The 18,762-nt window shown below is 38.2% G+C and overlaps 1 protein-coding gene across 1 annotated transcript in view; it reads left to right on the top strand.

Moving 5' to 3' along the window:
* Positions 1–18,762, top strand: part of RYR2 (ryanodine receptor 2) — a 610,498-nt gene that overhangs the window by 503,225 nt on the left and 88,511 nt on the right. Inside the window, exons 66-73 of the mRNA XM_081299889.1 lie at positions 930–1,011; positions 4,280–4,410; positions 7,588–7,908; positions 9,315–9,555; positions 9,931–10,018; positions 12,470–12,562; positions 15,841–16,011; positions 17,535–17,594. Of these exons, the coding sequence (XP_081156015.1) occupies positions 930–1,011; positions 4,280–4,410; positions 7,588–7,908; positions 9,315–9,555; positions 9,931–10,018; positions 12,470–12,562; positions 15,841–16,011; positions 17,535–17,594 (1,187 nt within the window). The remainder of the gene's footprint in view (positions 1–929; positions 1,012–4,279; positions 4,411–7,587; positions 7,909–9,314; positions 9,556–9,930; positions 10,019–12,469; positions 12,563–15,840; positions 16,012–17,534; positions 17,595–18,762) is intronic.

Genomic DNA, 18,762 nt, shown 5'->3' with positions numbered 1-18,762 from the left:
TTAAAAAAATTCACAGAATTCTCAAGAGTAAGTGGAAAAAATAGCATGCAAGCTGGCCTAACTTCCTGCTCTGATGCTGTGAACATGGGACAAGAGGGAACCCCGAGGAGCACAGCCACCTGTGCCTACTCTCCCGTGGAGCTTCCTCAGGCCATGGGCAATGTTGTGTAAAAACCAATTATTCAGGGGGGCTTCTGCAGGGACCTGCTACATAATCTTGATCTTAACCAGTAGGACACTGTTGGCAGAACAGTGTTCCTGGGCAAGCAGCCCTAAGACAGGGCTTGAATCTTCAGGCTTCGTTGTACCCACAGGGAACAGTAACAGGATCTGAACTAGGAAGTCACAGTTCTTAGACTCCTTTGCCTTTTAAATTTGTCTTATGGGATAATAGATCATCTATAAGGTTTCTTTTGCTTTTCTAGCATTAGAAAGTAGCAGAGTGACATACTTATGCCTTAAATATCAAGTAATTTGGGAAATAACAGTTCCCTCCAATATTCTCCTTGTCAGTCATTTAAGAGCACGGTAAAAGATACAGATTTTATATACTTTTGAAACAAGTCTCAAATTCTACCTATATCCCCTCTCCTTCCAGATATTCTTGGGGTTAATTTTATTCTTAGAGACATTCTTTATTCTTATACCCAGAGAAAAATTACAAATTGCTTCCGAGAATATTCTGGGTAATTGCATTATGTTCTTGAGAATATTTTCAGTTCCCTTAAACAAAACAAACAAACAAAAAACCAAGAACTTTGAGAAAAAAGTTTTATCTTTCATTTTTATAAATCTGTTCTTATTTTGTTCTTCCAAATGTTAAAAAATATTAGAACATATTAAATAAGGATTTTAGCCCAAAGTTTCTCAGGACAAAGTGTAAATGTTTTGTTGTTTTGTTGTTAAAGTGTGATTCTCTTTTCCCTTAGTGGAAGATGTGCAGGTGTCTTGTTATAGAATTCTAACTAGCTTATATGCTCTGGGAACCAGCAAGAGTATTTATGTGGAAAGGTAAGAATTTAAGAATTTTAAAGTTTAACTTTTTAGTAACAGCTGTTTGATTTTAGGATGTTTCATTTTATAACTTTTTCCTTTTTTATGCACTTGACCAGACTGTCCTAAATTCCTTGAGAGTTATTAGACAATCTTTAAGCTAAATAAGAATTGATCTAATAAAGGACAGTGGAGTTAGGCAAAAAAGTAAAGCAATAATGGCAAAGACCATTCTTAACATAAAGTTTAAACAGAGTGCTTCTGAGGCTTATGTGAGAATCTGCTAGTGCACTTTCTCACTGTGTATCAGAAATACAGAGTGGCCTGAATATAGGCAGTTTATAAAACCAGTTTTATTTTGTACGTTCTCAAGTTTCCAGAGAAAGTTGTTTAACATTGTCAAATGCTGACAGGTAAAGTAAGAACTGAATTTAAACTTTGGTAAGAGGGCTGGGGCTGTGGCTTAGCGGTAGAGTGCTCGCCTAGCATTTGTGAGGCCCTGGGTTCGATCCTCAGCACCACATAAAAATAAATAAATAAAAAAAAATAAAGGTATTGATGACTACAGCTAAAAAATAAATATTATAAAAGAAACAAACAAAAAAAACCCACTTTGGTAAGAAATGTCCTTGGACTAGAGAAGAAAAACAGAGTAGGCTAAGACATCGTGATAGGTTTAAAACTGAATGATGTAAAGCCTCCCCAAATTAATATTATTTATTAGTTATAAGCTTAAAAGTCACTTTCTAACAGATGCATCTTGATTCCCTGGTTCTCCACACTGTGGGCATACTCAGAGGGCAGATTACACCCAGCCATTATTACATTACCAGTTTACATGTTAGTTCTTGTTTTCCCTATCAGATAGTAAGATCTGTGGTGTTAGCTGACAGTTGCGTTCACTGCTACATCCCAGCATCTGGGTAGCTGGCACTTGGTTAATATTGAATGAGAGAACACAGGCTTGAAACACTAAAGCTAAACTGGGAGCAGGAAACAACTAGAATAGATAGTTGCATTTTTACCTGCTACAAGGAGAGTGCAAACTTTTTAAATCATAAAACTAAGGAGAGAGACCTTATATGAAATAATTGATAGACTTGATTCTGTAAAATGTCAAAATTCCCATGTCATAAGGAATTCTTGGTGCATTGTGTTTTATAAATGAGAATGATAAAGGCAAAAACAATGTTAAAAAGTATAAAAACATGAGAGATAACAGGCACGAGGTTAACCATTTAATAAAAGGGTTATTACAGATCAGCAAGAGAAACACATCAGGCGAAAAGGCAGTTTGCACACCTGAACACAAGTGGCAAATGAAACGTGAACAAGAGTGAGCAGCTGGTAATGAGGGGGAGGACTTGAGAATAAAAATGGGATCCTGTATTGTAACTGCTATATTTGTAAACAGAAGAAAAAGATAGTTGGAAATGAGATTTTATAATCTGATTACAAAACTTGAGAGGGTAAAGTGAGTCAATCCTGTGCAAAGACAGGTATCATAATCATTTCAGATGTGCACAGCTTACCCCTAGAACTTGGACTCCTGGCACCAGAGTTAATGGAAATAAGTATAAACATACACAGGAATCAATGAGAAGAGATCTAGCTTTTTTTTTTGTTAGTGGAAAAGAGAAAATAATTTACATATCAAAAATAGTGCATTACTTCAATAATTTGTAAAGCTTCCTTAGTCTAAAATATCTTTTAAGTATAAAAACTGCTTGAAAAATAGTTTAATTCAAAAAGCAACTAAAATCTTAAAAACATCAGAGTGAACTCCATTACTTTTGTCCACTGATCTAATTGCCTATTTCTATGTAATTGTCACCTTGATTAGTATAGCTTTGTAAGTATTAATGTTTGGTTGTCTAAATGAATATCCTTTCACTAACGTTTCTTTCACTTTAGAATCTCACTGGCTAGTCTCATAGGTTTATTCTTAAAAATGAACTTTCAAATTATTTTGTCAAGATTGATGAAAAGAAAAATGTACTATAATTAATTATTGATTAATTTTAGGAGGCTTTACATCATTAAGTTTTAAACCTATCACAATGTCTTATTTAGCCTGCTCTGTTTTTCTTCTCTAGTCCATGGACATTTATTTCTTACTGAAGTTTAAGTTTCAGGTCTTACTTCACCTGTCTACAGCATTTGACAATGTTAAACAACTTACTCTGGAAACTTGAGAACACACAATGCTCACAAAGTCACCTGAGGACACTATTCTCAGAGCATAGTGGGTCTTCAAGGAACACATCATTATATGGTATTTTTTTCTGTGAAGAATTTAAACCTGGCCGCTAAGAGAATTATGCAGTAGTTCTTCAATTAGATCTAGTTTATCAGCTTTAATGTATTTATGTAAAATCTTTTATGTATATCATAATATGTTAAAATATTTCTGTTATTATTCTTTATTTAATAAACAAGTTAATGTGCCAGGAAAACTTTGGATTAAGTCGATTGCCAACAGAGAAAGAATTTATGTCATTGACAGGGAATGCATTGAATCCTGGCCTGTCCCAAATTAATTGATCATAGTGTGATTTCTTAACTTCCTTCCTTTGTAAATGATAAATGAGTTTTAAATGTTATCAATACTTTTTAGCATTTAGTATGTCTTAGCAATGCTTTTGTGTAATAAATTTGCTGGGAATGCTTTATTGTGTTAGTGCTTAGTTTTTAATTTTTTCTGAATCCAGTTATTCACCTAGCAAGAATTCTTTGTTAGTCATTTTATTTTAAGGTACTGGGGATTGAACCCAGGGGCACTCTATCACTGAGCTACATCCTCAACCCTTTTTATTTTTTATTTTGAGACAAGTTTTCTCGAAGTTGCTGAGGCTGGCCTCTAACTTGCTATTCTCCTACCTCAGTCTCCCAAATTGCTGGGATTATAGGTGTGGCTACCATGCTGGGTTCAATAGGTTGTTCTTGAAGGAAGGAAAGAAGGAGGGAGGAAAGTGTTCAAAGTTGAAGGGGAAGTGACAGAGCTTTTCTTGTTTTGTTTTATGTATGTGTTTTTGTTTTTTAATCTTCTGGCCTGCCCCCCTTTAAAATTCTTTTTTGCTAACACATAGCTTGTATGAAGTGGCAGGGATTTCGCTTTTGAATACATGATGTTTCACATTAAAGAAATTGGATGTGGGGATTTATCTTTTTAAGTAGCAATCCTAGTATCCCTTTGGTAGGTTGGACTTGCCAAGGTTAATGTTTATGTGACCTCTTCAGCCATTCACATGGAAGACATAAAAAAATAAGCATTTTCCACCTGCAGGCAGCGTTCTGCCCTGGGAGAGTGCCTGGCGGCCTTCGCAGGTGCCTTTCCTGTTGCATTTTTGGAAACACATCTTGACAAGCACAACCCTTACTCCATCTACAACACCAAGTCTTCCAGAGAGAGAGCAGGTAAGGTGGGGTGTGCGCAGTGCTTGATAACACAAGCAGAATGTGACATCATGTGTTGTGTTTTCCTAAAGTGGTTCTCCCAGGGAGATTTCAGTCGAGGGTATCCGTGGTTCCTTATTCTGAAGGGCTGGTAGTTGGCATTGTGGTTTTTTTTGTTTGTTTGTTTGTTTTTTTAATGTTGTATACTGTTTCTCTCATGTTCCTGAAAGAAAATATGTTTGTTCCCAAGTAAATGAGTCACAGAAAAATCAATACCATCAAGAATAAGACCAAGTGATCAGCAAATATGGAAAAAAGAAGTGGGTCTGCTTTCCAGTTCAGGTGTCCCTTGCAGTCAGTCAGCAGGGCCATCCTCATTCATTCCATCTGTGGATTCGTACCTTTCACTATTCTTCACCCCAGATATGTTGACCTCATTTTATTCCATGTGGGTTTTTCAGATAGTTTAGTTTAACTTTTATCATTAAAAAAGCTAAAAAAAACATAAACTGTAGACCCTTGGTCAATATCTTGAATTTGCCTGAGTATCCACATATTCTTGGTGTCCACACATGTCCCCTGCTTCATTGATGCCTTCCCTCTGGGAAGATATGATGATCTGCCCATAGAAAGCTTTCAATGACCATTGCTGAGGATGTCAGTGATTAGTCTTTGGATTCTAATTAGAATTATTAACTAGCTTTTGAATTGAGTTGGACAAGCTTTAAATAGAAGTGGATACTAGATATTCTAGTCAGTGCCTTAACCAGTCAAAGCACAGTTCCCAAACTCTGGACATTACCCCATGACCCCTCATAGGATCATCTTCTGGTTGACTTCTTCTGATAAAGTCTATGGTATCTGGTTGCTTAATAGCCCTAAAGAGTTCTCAAATGCACATCTCTTTCTTCATGGGCTTGTTTCTGTGTAACTGATGGGTGTTAATGGGAGCCATTGGCTAGTTATACTGATTTTATAGTGGATCTCATCAAATAAAGAACCCTTTAATGAATTGTTTGATTTTTTTTTTTACTTATTATAATAGTGATGAATACAGTAGCAGGTGAAGCTAAAGACAAATATTTGAATGTGCCTTAGTAATACTTTTCCACATAATTTCTATAATACATTTGTAATTAGTGAAAAATGGTTAAGTAATCCTCAGTGTAAACACATAAAAAGTTGTCTCATTAGGGCTTTTTAATTCCTTAACACTTTGCTATGAATCAAGCATGAAGCAATTTATTATCTCTTTACAGATAAGGAAATATACAAAGCAGGTAATTCATTTTCTTAGTTTCTGTAAACAAATCATCTGCATAACAAGGCAAAGGAATTGAATTTAAGGATTTAATTCAACTTTTAGTCAACTAGTGGACAGGAATTTTGTGATGTGCGTGGGGGTGGGTGGAGGAGATGAGATAGAAAGATTAATGAGATTTGATTCTTTCCCTGGGGAGTTTCTCTTTGCAGTAGAGGGGGAGAGAGTGGTGAGTGTGATAGAATTGGGAATAAATAGCCCTGGGGACACAGAAAAGCAGTTTTAGTTGAGAACAGCTGGGAAAGCATCACAGCAGATTCAGGATGAGTCTTAAAATTGGGGAGACCAAAAGTCTGTTACATGGGGGAAACCACAAGCGTTTTGACCTGGCTGGAGAGAGATTCCAGGAGAGAAAGGGTGAAGGGTGAAAGAAGAGAGAAAACCCAGGAAGGAGCAGGCAGGATTTTTGTCAGGAAAGGGGAGTGGACTATCCTCCTACCTCAGTCTGTCCTTGAAAATGGAATAGCACAAATAGATATGCATTTTGAAATCTGTCCTGACAACAGTAGGATGGACACCAAGAGCAGCTGTCAGAGAGCCATGGGGCTGGTCCAGAGGCGAGGCCATCAGGCAAGGCCCCTGGACAGAGTAGATGAGGAAGGAGATCTTGGGGGGATTGCCTGCAGGTAGGGTCCTTTCGGGTGTGAGGGTAGGGGCCCTTGTCACCTGGAGGTTCTCCCAGATTTGCAGCCTGGCTGGCTGAACACGTTAGTGCGTGTTCAAGAGACAGGTTGGTAGTCGCTTTTGACCAAAATACCTGACAAGAACAACGCAGAGGAGGAAACATTTATTTTGGCTCATGGCTTCCGGGGTTTAGTCTGTGGTCAGCCTACTCCATTGTTGTGGGCCTGAGGAGAGGCAGAGCGTCATGGGGCGAGGACATAGCAGAGGACGCTGCTCACCTCATGACAGCCAGGAAAGAGAGTTGGGGGCAGAGGGAGCGAGGGAGAGGGAAGCCAGGGACAAGATAGAATGCCCCCAGTGACACACCTGCCTACAGTAACCACCCATTCAAACCATTAATCCACCCAATGGATAATCCACTGGTTAGGTCACAGCTCTCAGTGTCTAATCATTTCACCTCTGAACTTTCCTGCATTGTCTGACATGAGCTTTTGGGTGATGCCTGATATCCAAACTACAACACATGGAGAGGAAAGGAAGAGTTTAGATTTAAAACCATTTGGTTTGGCTGCTTTTGAGATGTCCAGAAAAAAAAAATTCAAGAAATCTGGCACTGAGACTTATGAACTTGGAGCAGAGGCCCACAGGAGTGCCAGGAAGTACCTAGACAGACATGCAAGCTGAAAAACAGAAAAAAGCCCAAAGTAGATCTTAAAGAAACCGCCATGTGAGAGTTCAGCAAGAAGAGAGTGAGGGTCCCACTGGCACAATTCAGGAGAGTCTGGGTCCATTGCCATTAAGGAAGAGGGGTCTTAGGAAAAGGGAGTTTAGATTTGAACCTCTGGAGCCTGCTGGGGAGGAGTCTTGAGCAAGGGCCCTGAGGTGGGGAGAGCATCCAGGATGCTGGAAGAACCAAGACCCAGGACCACAAAACTCTTCCTCTGAAAATGGGGAATGGTGGAGCATGTAGGACCAGACTCAGGCAGCTGTGGGCCTGGGAACAGGAGACATTTGCATTCCTTATTTGTCCTGAAGAAAGCAGAGCAGCTGTGTGCTGACCTAGAGGGGATGGTGCTCAGGCAGGCACTGGGGAAAAGAGCAGCCCTGACCTGGCTGCCATAGTGGGAGGAGGAGCTCCCAAGGCTTTCTGAGCTGACGCCCCACAGGGATGGTTGCCTTTGTTGATTGTGAAGGCTAGAAGCCACCCTTTTCTCATCAGTTCACTAATCATTTCTCTCTGTGTGCTTCCCTAGCACTCAGTTTGCCAGCCAGTGTGGAAGATGTTTGTCCAAATATCCCATCCCTGGAGAGACTCATGGAAGAAATCGTGGAGCTGGCCGAGTCTGGCATCCGCTACACGCAGATGCCCCACGTGATGGAGGTGGTGCTGCCCATGCTGTGCAGCTACATGTCGCGCTGGTGGGAGCACGGGCCCGAGAGCAACCCGGAGAGGGCAGAGACCTGCTGCACAGCCCTGAGCTCAGAGCACATGAACACGCTCCTGGGGAACATCCTGAAGATCATCTATAACAACCTGGGGATTGACGAGGGGGCCTGGATGAAGAGGTTAGCAGGTAAGAAAAGGGAAGAATGTATCCCTAAACTGTTTCATTTCCAAGGAGATTTGAACTACAGAAGACTAAAATATTCCTGTTATAATATTTACTGCTATTTTTTCTATGCTTGGAAATATTGTTTCTGTCCTGCTGTTCTTTAAAGTGGATATAATCAGACATTGGGTAACTTTCCACAGTTATTAAAGTTTTTCTGATTTGTCAGTTTCCATAAGATTAACCAATAAGCACACTAAATATTGATTTTGCTACTCAGTAGGTAATGATTAGGTAGACAAAGATAAAACTGAATTTTTAAGCAGCTCACTTCAATCATATCCAAAGGGAACAGGGCAAGAAATCAAAAGATGTTGAGTATTTATACTTTATCTATCATTGCAATATTTATATTGAAAAATTGAAAGTAATCTACCCAATGACCAGAGTGTGGTTAAAAAGTTTATGTATGCTTTCATACTAAAACATTATAGCATCTTTAAAAATTCAGGTTTCAGTGTTTTATAGCTTAGGAAATGTCCATGATGTCATAGAGGGTAAAAAGAAGAGTTGTTAAAATGAATTCAGAATGAAATAGATGTAACACATTTATGAATTTGTTCATTGATGAAAACACCAAGGACACATACCAGTGCCTTATTGACTTAAACAAGTGATTGTGGTTGATTCTAATTTTTCTTAATAAACTTACCCAATGTACATATGTTACTTTTGGGGGAAAATTCCTTTTAATAATGACCTGTTCAAGTTTGGAACTGTTATTAACAACTCTAAGTTCTACTAAATAAGAGAACATTGTTTTGTGTAGTTTAGCCCTTCTGTAGGCGAACATGTGATAAAATGAAAAAATTCTGTGCAGTCTTATAACTACACAGCAGAGGGTATCTCTCTTAAAGAAAGGGCTGCAGGAACCTTTTTCAATTTTGGGATTTGTTCGTGTGAAAATAATTAATTTCCAAAGTAAGGGAGATTTTTTTTTTTTACTGTTCAGAATTAGCTATCAATCCTTTTTAGAAATAAGGAAGCACATTGAATTCAATTCAGTAATTATTATTAGTTTTTGTACCAGGGATTGAACCCAGGGGTACTTAACCGTTGAGCTACATTCCCAACTCATTTTTATATTTTGTTTAGAGACAGGGTCTCCCTCAGTTGCCTAGGGCCTTGCTAAGAGGCTGAGACTGGTTTTGAACTAGTGATCCTCCTGTCTCAGCCTCCCAGTAATCATTTTTGAACACTAACTATGCAGGTAGGCTTTCTACTAGAAAAAAGGCTGGGACCTGGACTTTGATTGTCAGAAGCCAGGTTCTGGGGAGAGAAAAGTTCAGTTGTTCTCAGTTGTCATAACCACCTGTCCTAGTGTGAATGAATGTTTGTACAGAGCAGAATCCTGATGTCTGTCTTCACAGTGTTTTCCCAGCCGATTATCAATAAAGTGAAACCTCAGCTCTTAAAAACTCATTTCTTGCCACTGATGGAGAAACTCAAGAAAAAGGCTGCCATGGTGGTGTCTGAGGAAGACCACCTGAAAGCTGAGGCCAGAGGGGACATGTCGGAGGCTGAGCTCCTCGTCCTAGACGAGTTCACCACACTGGCCAGAGACCTCTATGCCTTCTACCCTCTCTTGATTAGATTTGTGGACTATAACAGGTACACTCATCAAAAGAGCCATTTCCCCAATCTGTTGACAATCCCTCTGCTCACAGATCCTAGGAGCTGCTTCTCTACTAACTGCTTAGTGAGATGTTGCCTCATGGTTGTAGCATGATCGAATGTTTATAGGTAGGTTAATCTTCACCAGGCATCTGAAATTTAAGATCAGAAATCCTACTTTGAAGTGTTCTGCCTTTTGCATGTGAAAGTTGATAGTTGGACACTTATTTACATATTTTTTAAAGTCACAACTGTACTTGAGACATCCTGAGCTCTGTGGTCAACAGATTTACTGTGGGAGGGAGGATGATTTTTTAAAAAAAATAACTCGAAGAATAACTGAGAAGCCACCACATGTATTGTGTGATCCAGGGCCAAGTGGCTGAAGGAGCCCAACCCAGAAGCAGAGGAGCTTTTCCGCATGGTGGCCGAAGTCTTCATCTATTGGTCGAAGTCCCATGTAAGTGTGATGCTGTCGACAGACAATAACTACTGCTAGAGGTGTAGGGGCTCTATAAACATAAACCAGGCCCTCAGTAAATATCTGGGGGGCTTTTTCTCAAACTTGTACTCTAGGATTCATTGGACAGCTGGGGAGAGAGGGGAGGTGCCCCTGCAGACCTTGAGGGAACATAGCCTACTTTTGATCTTTGAAATTTATCTTTGAAAGTTAACATATTTTTAATGGCATTGCATAAAAACATTTAAAAAATTTGTCCCTAAATCTGAGTGTGAGATTGGCATTACCGGGAGCTGTGCCATCTCACCTTTGGTTTTCCCTGTCTCTGGGCACTCTGCTGCCTCCTGGTGGTACTGGTGTCTGAGTGCCGAGACAGGCTGATCTCCAGGGACCAGCTGCCTCCTCTCCTTGTTTGCATCACATTCTCTCTTCTGTAGGAATTTGGCTTTTCTCACATTTTAGAATCATTTGACTTTGGATATAAAGCTTTGCCAGAATCCTGCTGATGGAATTTCTGAATCTGTAGTGCATTTTCGTTTTACTTTGTATGTTACAGAACTATAGATTTTTACATCTGAAAAAGGATCTTAATCATAGGAAGAATTTTAGAGCATTCTCTCAGTTATTTCCAGTAATAAGCAGCATAAATATGGGTATTTGTTTTGGTACAGAATTACTCTAATGCCTAGAATTTTCATATCAGTTATGATTTTGTGAAACTTTGTAAGTGGGAGACAGTGAAAATAAAATCAAAACCTCAGCTTGTTTGATCAGCCAAGGGGATCTTTGCAATTTGCATTATCAGATTGTTGGACAAAACAAATCATTTTGAACATGTAATATTTCAAAATTCCTACTTAAATAGGATAATCAATATTATTCCTTGCTTATATCTGAGGAACCTTGTCAAATTTAATAAAAATTTATAAAATGTGTCACACAGAAATATTAAGTGAAATAATGGCTCTGCTTACATGTGAATTTGCATCTCCACATTGACATTCTTCATCTCTCTTGTCATAATAAATTATTTTAGATTTTTTTTATGTTCCTCTAGGTAAAAGCCAGTGACCTCTTATGTTATATAACTCATTTAAAGGGCTGTGTAAGATAATTGCAGGATTCTGAAAGAAAACTTTAGAAGAAATCAGTCCATCTTCAACTGCCAAAGAGCAACAATGGGTTGGGGTCTTTTACCTTTCATTTCCTGTGTTGGGTCACTCCACCTATGATGCTCAGTGGACAAATAGGAGTTTCCCAGGAATAAATCACTTAGGAAAAAATAAAAACAGCATTTCTAAAAAAATTATTCTTTTTAGTTACAGAATACAGTAGAATGTATTTTGGAAGATTATACATACACAGAGTATAACTTATTCTATTTAGGATCCCATTCATGATGTTATACGTGATGTGGAGTTAACCCACAATTAATTCTACTGTCTTTCCTACTCCCTTTTCCCCCTCACTTCCCTTTATTTTCCTTTGTCTAATCCATTAGATTTCTATTATTCCCCTCCCCAAACTCCTTTGTTTTGGGTTGGCATCCATAAATAATTCAGCCTTTGGTTTTATGGGATTGGCTTATTTCACTTAGCATGATATTCTCCAGTTTCACCCATTTACCAGCAAATGCCATTTTTTTGTTATTTGTGGCTGAATAATATTTCATTGTATATGTATACCACATTCTCTTTATCCATTCCTAATGAAGGACACCTATGTTGTTTCCATAGCTTTCTATTATGAGTTGAGCTGCTATAAACATGGATGTGGCTGAATCAATATAATATGCAGTAAATACAACATTTTTTCCTTGGGGAATAGAGAATACTAAACTATATCAATCACTAAAGTACAAAAGAAGCTTCTTTAAATTTATATGCAAGACATATTTTTGGAACTTAAAATCGGCAAGTTTTTAGATGGATGTCTAGGAAAAAAAGCAGAATATCTTTTTAATCTCACATATTTAAAATACAAACCTATTAGTATGTGTTGTATTCATTCCCAAATTTTTAATGATTTTGCCATTTTTTGTGTTTTTAATTTTAATTCATACTGTAATGATATTTTAAAAGTGGGTGAAGTATCTGACAGAGTAGAAAGTTGAGCTGCAGCTATGTGTGCCTTTTACCTCAGGAGGCAGTACCTGCAGCTCACCAGGGAAACTCGGGCTGCAGGACCCATCCTGTCACTGGCTGACTTGTGGCTTAAACTTTCTGAACCAGGGTGCCCCTCTTTAAGACACACCTGCTGTCTGTGGCTCCTCTGATTGTGAGCCCTAGCCACGCCCCCTCATTACACACTCAACAAACACTTGCTTCCTTTCTTGATAAGTTGTACATAAATTAATACCCATTCCTGAGAAACTTTTGGCTCTTATGTGACCTCTAAATACACACTCTTTTCTGAATAGTTAAAACTGAAATTTCCTTTGCAACTTCTTAGAATTTCAAGAGAGAGGAGCAGAACTTCGTTGTGCAGAATGAAATCAACAATATGTCGTTCCTCATTGCTGACACCAAGTCAAAGATGTCCAAGGTATTACTGCGATGTGCTTCATTGCTCTCTCCTGGATGGGTGGTACTTGGATTTGTTTTGGAGATTCATAACTGGACTCTGATGGGAGTGTTAATGTTATTTACTGATGAAAAGACACATAATGTTTTAGAGTTCCCAGGACTAGTTTGAGTCAGGTCTGGTAAGACACACAGACACAGACAGGACTCGCAGGAAGGAGGAAGTTTCTCTCACAGGTCTCTAGAAGCAGGGAGCAAACCTTGCAGAGGAAACACAGAGACTGCACCTGGGAGAGGGTGGTCCGGAGCCTTGACTACACTTTCCAAGCAAGGCAGGGTAGGCAACTGTCAGACTGGCTTATTGCTATCCTTTTCATGGGCTCTGGGGCATCACTAGTTTTCTCCCATAGCTGGCCCTGGCATGATCAAGCAAGTGGATAGTCACCCAGAGCATCAGAGCTTGCTAGTGGAGGTGCTGTTGAAATGTAATAATTTGCCCCAATCATTTAGAGTCAGGTTCACTTTTGTAATTAGTATGTTTACCATATTTTTAAAAAAGTCTCCTTTTTATCTGGCTATTTCAGTGTCAGAATATAAAAAAAAAAAAACTCCTTGTAAATCCCCACTGAAAGTTTATATGGTAAATATAACAACAGAGTAAAAAAAAATATACAATGAGTAAAAATGTGCTCCTATTTAAGGTGTGGCTCAGGATAAGGCTCAGCTTTGAGAGGAGATGACCATGAGTGTCCACTGCCACCTTGTAACTGCAGAAGTTCAGCTACCCCTGAACCTGCAGTCCATGTCGGGAAAGGGATTCCGGTTACTCCTTAGCCAGCTGGTAGGAAACAGTGGTGTCTGTGGAGTGCCTCACAGACGGCAGGCACCCAAAGGAACCAATATTGCTGTCCTCACAAAACCAAAACATTAATGTTCAAGTGAATACCTACCACTCATACGGGTGCTGAGCACTGAGATAACCCACCAGAGTGGGGAGTGGATAGAATGGTCCAGGATTGAACTGATAAGTGAGGGCTTCAAATTGGCATTGGAAACTGGGCAGTGTCTAGGTGGTCCATAAGGAGAGGAGGGAAGAGGACATCTCACTTCATGCCAGGTGACTGCTGGGCGGAAGGCCAGCTGCAGCTCTGAAGAGTGACCTAGTTGGTGCTGTTCTTCTCCTTTTCTATTAAATGTAGGGCTATTTTTCATATTTATATGTGAAAAATGTGAGAGAAGAGGGCTCAGTTTTTTCCATTTTCCTTCTTAAATATGACCATATATTGGCCATGTTATTGCATGTTCATATTTGATCCAAATGTTGGACAATAGACTGAGAATGAAGATAGTGTACAAGTTCAATAACTGGAGCAGTTCTTCTTTAGTTCTCAAGCAGCTCCTGTGGTGAGGCTGTCTGTTTAGTGCTAAAGTCACAGAAGGGACAGAGCAAGTCTGGCCAGTACCCTCACAGAACCCCATGTTTTGGGGAGGAGACAGGCAAAAGGCCAGCAATATATACGTATAAGAGGATATTTGATTGGTTGTAGATTTAATTTCTTCATACTGTGATTTCACCCATAAATGTCCAAAGATTTGCTACTCTTTCCAGTTGTAGATTTCCTAGGGGATAAAAATCAAGATTATTATGTGAGCATAAGTAGAATCTCTTTGTCTAATGTTTCTCACAAACAGAACAATACAGTTGATTTAAATTATTTTTATTATCAGATCATTTCAGTAGTTATAAATATCGAACCAGGTTGCTGGGTACAGCAACTGAAAGCAGGAGAATTCCAAGTTTGAGGCCAGCTTCAGGAATTTAGCAAGACCCTATCTAAAAAAAAAAATTAAAACAAAACAAAGGGCTGGTAATTTAGCTAAGTGATATAGTACTTTCCTAGCTCTAGAATCAATTCCCCAGCACCCTCCCCCCCACACACACACACACAAAGGAAAACAAAAATCAGTATGAGCTCTTTTTTCTTATATAACCTTGAGACCAAAAGAAACACACAAGTTAAAAATACAAGAAAACTCCAGTGCTAATGATATTCAGACTTTAATATAGTAGGTTTGCTGAAAATAATAAGTACTGAATAGACTATTTGCATTTTGTATCAATTTAATTTTTAGGATGAAGGTCCTTCATTTGGGTAATTACTTTTATTATTTTTATTTCATTTCCTTTTTAATAAAGAGCTCATTTAAAATTACTTATCCATTAATTTTATGTATTAATCAATTTAATAGTACCAATAATTATTCGTTGTGTTTTTTTCTGATAAAATTTATCAGCTTAATCTTTTATACATTGCTACATATAAAAGTGAGATCCATGCATCTTTTTGGAACATAAATATGATGCTTATTTCTGTTCTTTTGAATAAGGAAAATCATTTGTATGTTAAAATTTTCTTTGGTTTTTTCCTTAGATAGCCCAATACTATTTATTAAACAATATCATTATTATGAAACTACGTTCCCAGTTTGAGTTATTGCTACAAAAAAAGAAACTGCATGAAGAAGTGGATGAGGGCAACTGTTTTAATTTTCATATCAGAAAATTCTTAACATAAATACTCACTTCCCAGTGAAAATCAGGCTATCTTTCAGGGTGACCTTTGGCACTAATGTAGTCCTCAAAGGCATCATGAGATTCCCTTGTAAGCTGTTCATCCAGCTAATTATGGCTCGTGATGAAGTGCTCACTGGCCTATCACTTTCATTTCTACAGATAGGAGTAGAAACTCTAAGGAGTCAAGTTTGCAGACTACATAAAAGGAAAGTGTATTTTATAATAGTTTTACATGTACCATACATTTTTCATTTTTATGTGTGTATATGAGTATGTATATACACATAGTATGTACATGAACAAAACAAACTGTTTATATATGTGTATCTTCATAGCAAAGCAAGTATTTGTCAAACCAAACCAAAAAAAAAAAAATCCTTTTTAGCCTCAAATTTCTTTCTCTCCTGCACTGAAAATTAGAAAATATGCAATTTCTGAAATTACCACAGAATTCTCACATTCTGCCTCCCTATCACCGTAGTGTGTCTTGTTCTCCAAAGATTACATGCATGCCAGGGGTTATAATGACCTAGGAATCTGAAAGTAGGACTTAGGTAAGGATGCTAAGAAGGGAAGAGAAAAATGTCCTCAGAATAGTAGGACTTTTAAAACATAAGGGCTAGCACAGAATGAGAAAGATAAAACAATGATCAAGTCAGAGAAGGTTTGTGGTTGTGAATGGGAGAAAAACAGGTCCTGATCCTGGCACTTCTCTTTGTTCCTAGGCAGCTGTTTCTGACCAGGAAAGGAAGAAAATGAAGCGCAAAGGAGACCGCTACTCTATGCAGACTTCTCTGATTGTAGCAGCTCTGAAACGGCTCCTGCCCATTGGGTTGAACATCTGTGCCCCTGGGGACCAGGAGCTCATTGCTCTGGCCAAATATCGATTTAGTCTGGTAAGCCTCCTCCTCTCTCCATTGGTAGCAATCATCCACCTTGCAGACTCTCGGGTGTTTCTATTCTTTGGCTTCCTGCTCTATATCAGTATTTCATTTTCATTCAATGCTTCATTAAGCAGCTTTTCTGCTCAGATTCTAGGACTTAAATCAAAAACTGTCTCTCTTTTTTTTTTTTGAGGTCATTTTTATTTTTAAGTTGGTCAATCACCTCCAGGGCATATTCAGAAACCAAACAGAAAAGACACAAATCTCTGGTAATGAAAAAAAAATGGATTACATATGAACTCATATATAAAATTTGTGATGTGTGGCATATTCAAATTTATGAAAGGTGAATTTTCAGTGTTAGAAGCATAATTTATCATGTCCACGGTGCTTAGCTAAGGTGTTGACTTTTACACTGACAGCTGCTGTCCTCTGCAAGCATCAAGATTTATGTTTTCAGGATTCTTTATGTACTCTGATGTTCCTCATCAGTATGCAGAGAAGGATGCAATTTTTCAAAAATATACCTGAAATGACTATTTTATGCTTACATAAATTGGAGGACATGTCCTCCCTGCCCAGGTTCCTGAGAAGAATCTGTAGTGCACCTCTGAGCCTAGCAGATGGAGGGACAGTTTTGGGGAGTGGGCTGCAGAGGTGCAGCCCTGTTGACTCTTGTCTGATTCTGCAGACACACATTCCTTGCTACTGCTGGGTCACTGAGGATGTTGTGAGGTGCTAAGATTGCTTTCTGGAATTTGACAGAAAGCTGTGGAAAGGCTTCTGTTTGAGCCCAGAGAAATGTGCTGCTGTCCACCTTATTGGAATGAATTGGAAGCCCAGTTACTTTCAGTCTTGACGTGCTTTCTCTCAGGCTAAAGAGTCCTTGCTTTGTTTCAAGCTACAGCAATATAAAAAAATTACATTAAGGAGAAGGCTCCATATTTGTGGCCTTTATTTTAATAAAGATGTTTGTCAGATGGACACTATTTTAAGTGATATTTGACTTGATTTTATTGACTTGAGACACTTGACATGTTTAAGATTCATTTTAGGTAATGTTTAAGTTAGTTCGCTTTTTCATTTCTTTGCCAAAAAAAAAAAAAAAAACTTTACAAGAACAATTTTAGAGGAGGAAAGTTTATTTGGGAGCTCATGGTTCTAGAGGTCTCAATCCTTGGACAGCTGGCTTCATTCCTTGGGTCTTGAAGTCAAGCTGAACATCAGAAAGGAAGAGTGTGGCCCAAGGGGAGTGATTCACATGATGATCAGAAAGCAGAGAGGGGGCTTCACTCACCAGATTCAAAATATATACCCCAAAGGCATGCCCCCAGTGACCCACTTCCTCTAGCCACAACTTACCCACCTTTAGTTACCACTCATTTAATCTCATCAGGGTATCAATTCACTGATTAGGTTAAGGCTCTCATAACCTGATCATTTTGCCTCTGAATTTTCTTGCATTGTCTCACACATGAGCTTTTGAGGGATACCTCATATCTAAACCATAACAGTTAACATGTATTTCTTGACAGAAAGACACCGAGGATGAAGTACGAGACATAATCCGCAATAATATTCATTTACAAGGCAAGGTAAGCCAAATTTTATTGTAATACACACTTAGTATCTATAAATTAGTTAATTTCTCTTTAGACTAAAACTATAAATAATGTTAATTTATCAATCAAGATGGTGAAAATATCTTAATTAGTCATTATTGGACTTGCAAATTCTTTTATATTAAGATCCTAAAGGCCATAAATTTTATATTTGTAAAGTAGATTGTTACAAAATGTCAGATTTTGAAAACAACTATGACAACAGTTGAAATAAAGTTTGGATTTAGCTGAGTTTAAGGGTTTGGGGACTTGGAGACAGATATCAATAAAAATTAGAAATTTTGCACTTAGTGATCAGAAATCAAGTATGTGTACTCAGGAGTTATTAGTGAGAAAAGATAGAATTGCTGCAAAAAGAATAAAAGAGTTTATCTAATGTGAGAAATGTAAATTCAGAAAGAAAACTTGGAGACTGATGTAATACCTACTTTTTAATGACAGGTAAAAGAAGCATTAGATGTAGTTGTGTAATCCATTGAGCACTTACTATTTGGAATTTTTTCATATCAAAGAGTAAAGTATTTTTTTGTTTACAGAACCTATTAAACCATTTAATAAGTCTAACTATTAGTTCAACTCTTATTAATTTTTTTCTATTCTTATGTCCTTTCCAAGAAATTCAGTCTCCAGCTGAAATGCATTTGCAGAGTTTATAGTACAAGTTTTTTGCCCCTTTAGTGAAAGACACTGGTTTTTGTTTGTTTTTACATGTATGAGTGTTGGGGAAAGTGTGGAACTATGAGAGGTTGCAGTGGTCCTCAGTGTCCCCAGCCATGTGTTGAGAGCAATTGGCCTCCTTCAGTCACTTCTGTGTTAGAGGTTGGAAATATTCAGTGTCTCTGAAGAAGAAATCTGTGCTCATCCTAGAAGATGGCCAGCTAAAGATGGTTATTACCTGCATAAGTTCTTCCATTGTGTCCTGAGGGTCATTTGTACCAATAATCTGGACAATTTATATAGTGTATTGAGGCAAAAGGACGAAAGAGGGGCTCAGAAATTTAAAATTTTGTAGTCAATATTTTACTTCCCAAAACAAGACCCCTGAAAGTAAAGTGGTAAGAAGTATATGGTTATTTTAATATTTTGGTCTATACTAGTGCTAGGAGTGAGGCATACATATTAAGGAAATATACACACTTGC

The sequence above is a fragment of the Spermophilus citellus genome (genome assembly GCF_964194105.1).
Source record: "Spermophilus citellus genome assembly, chromosome: 6".
Classification (NCBI taxonomy): Eukaryota; Metazoa; Chordata; class Mammalia; order Rodentia; family Sciuridae; genus Spermophilus; species Spermophilus citellus.
This window is presented reverse-complemented; position numbering and strand designations above follow the sequence as displayed.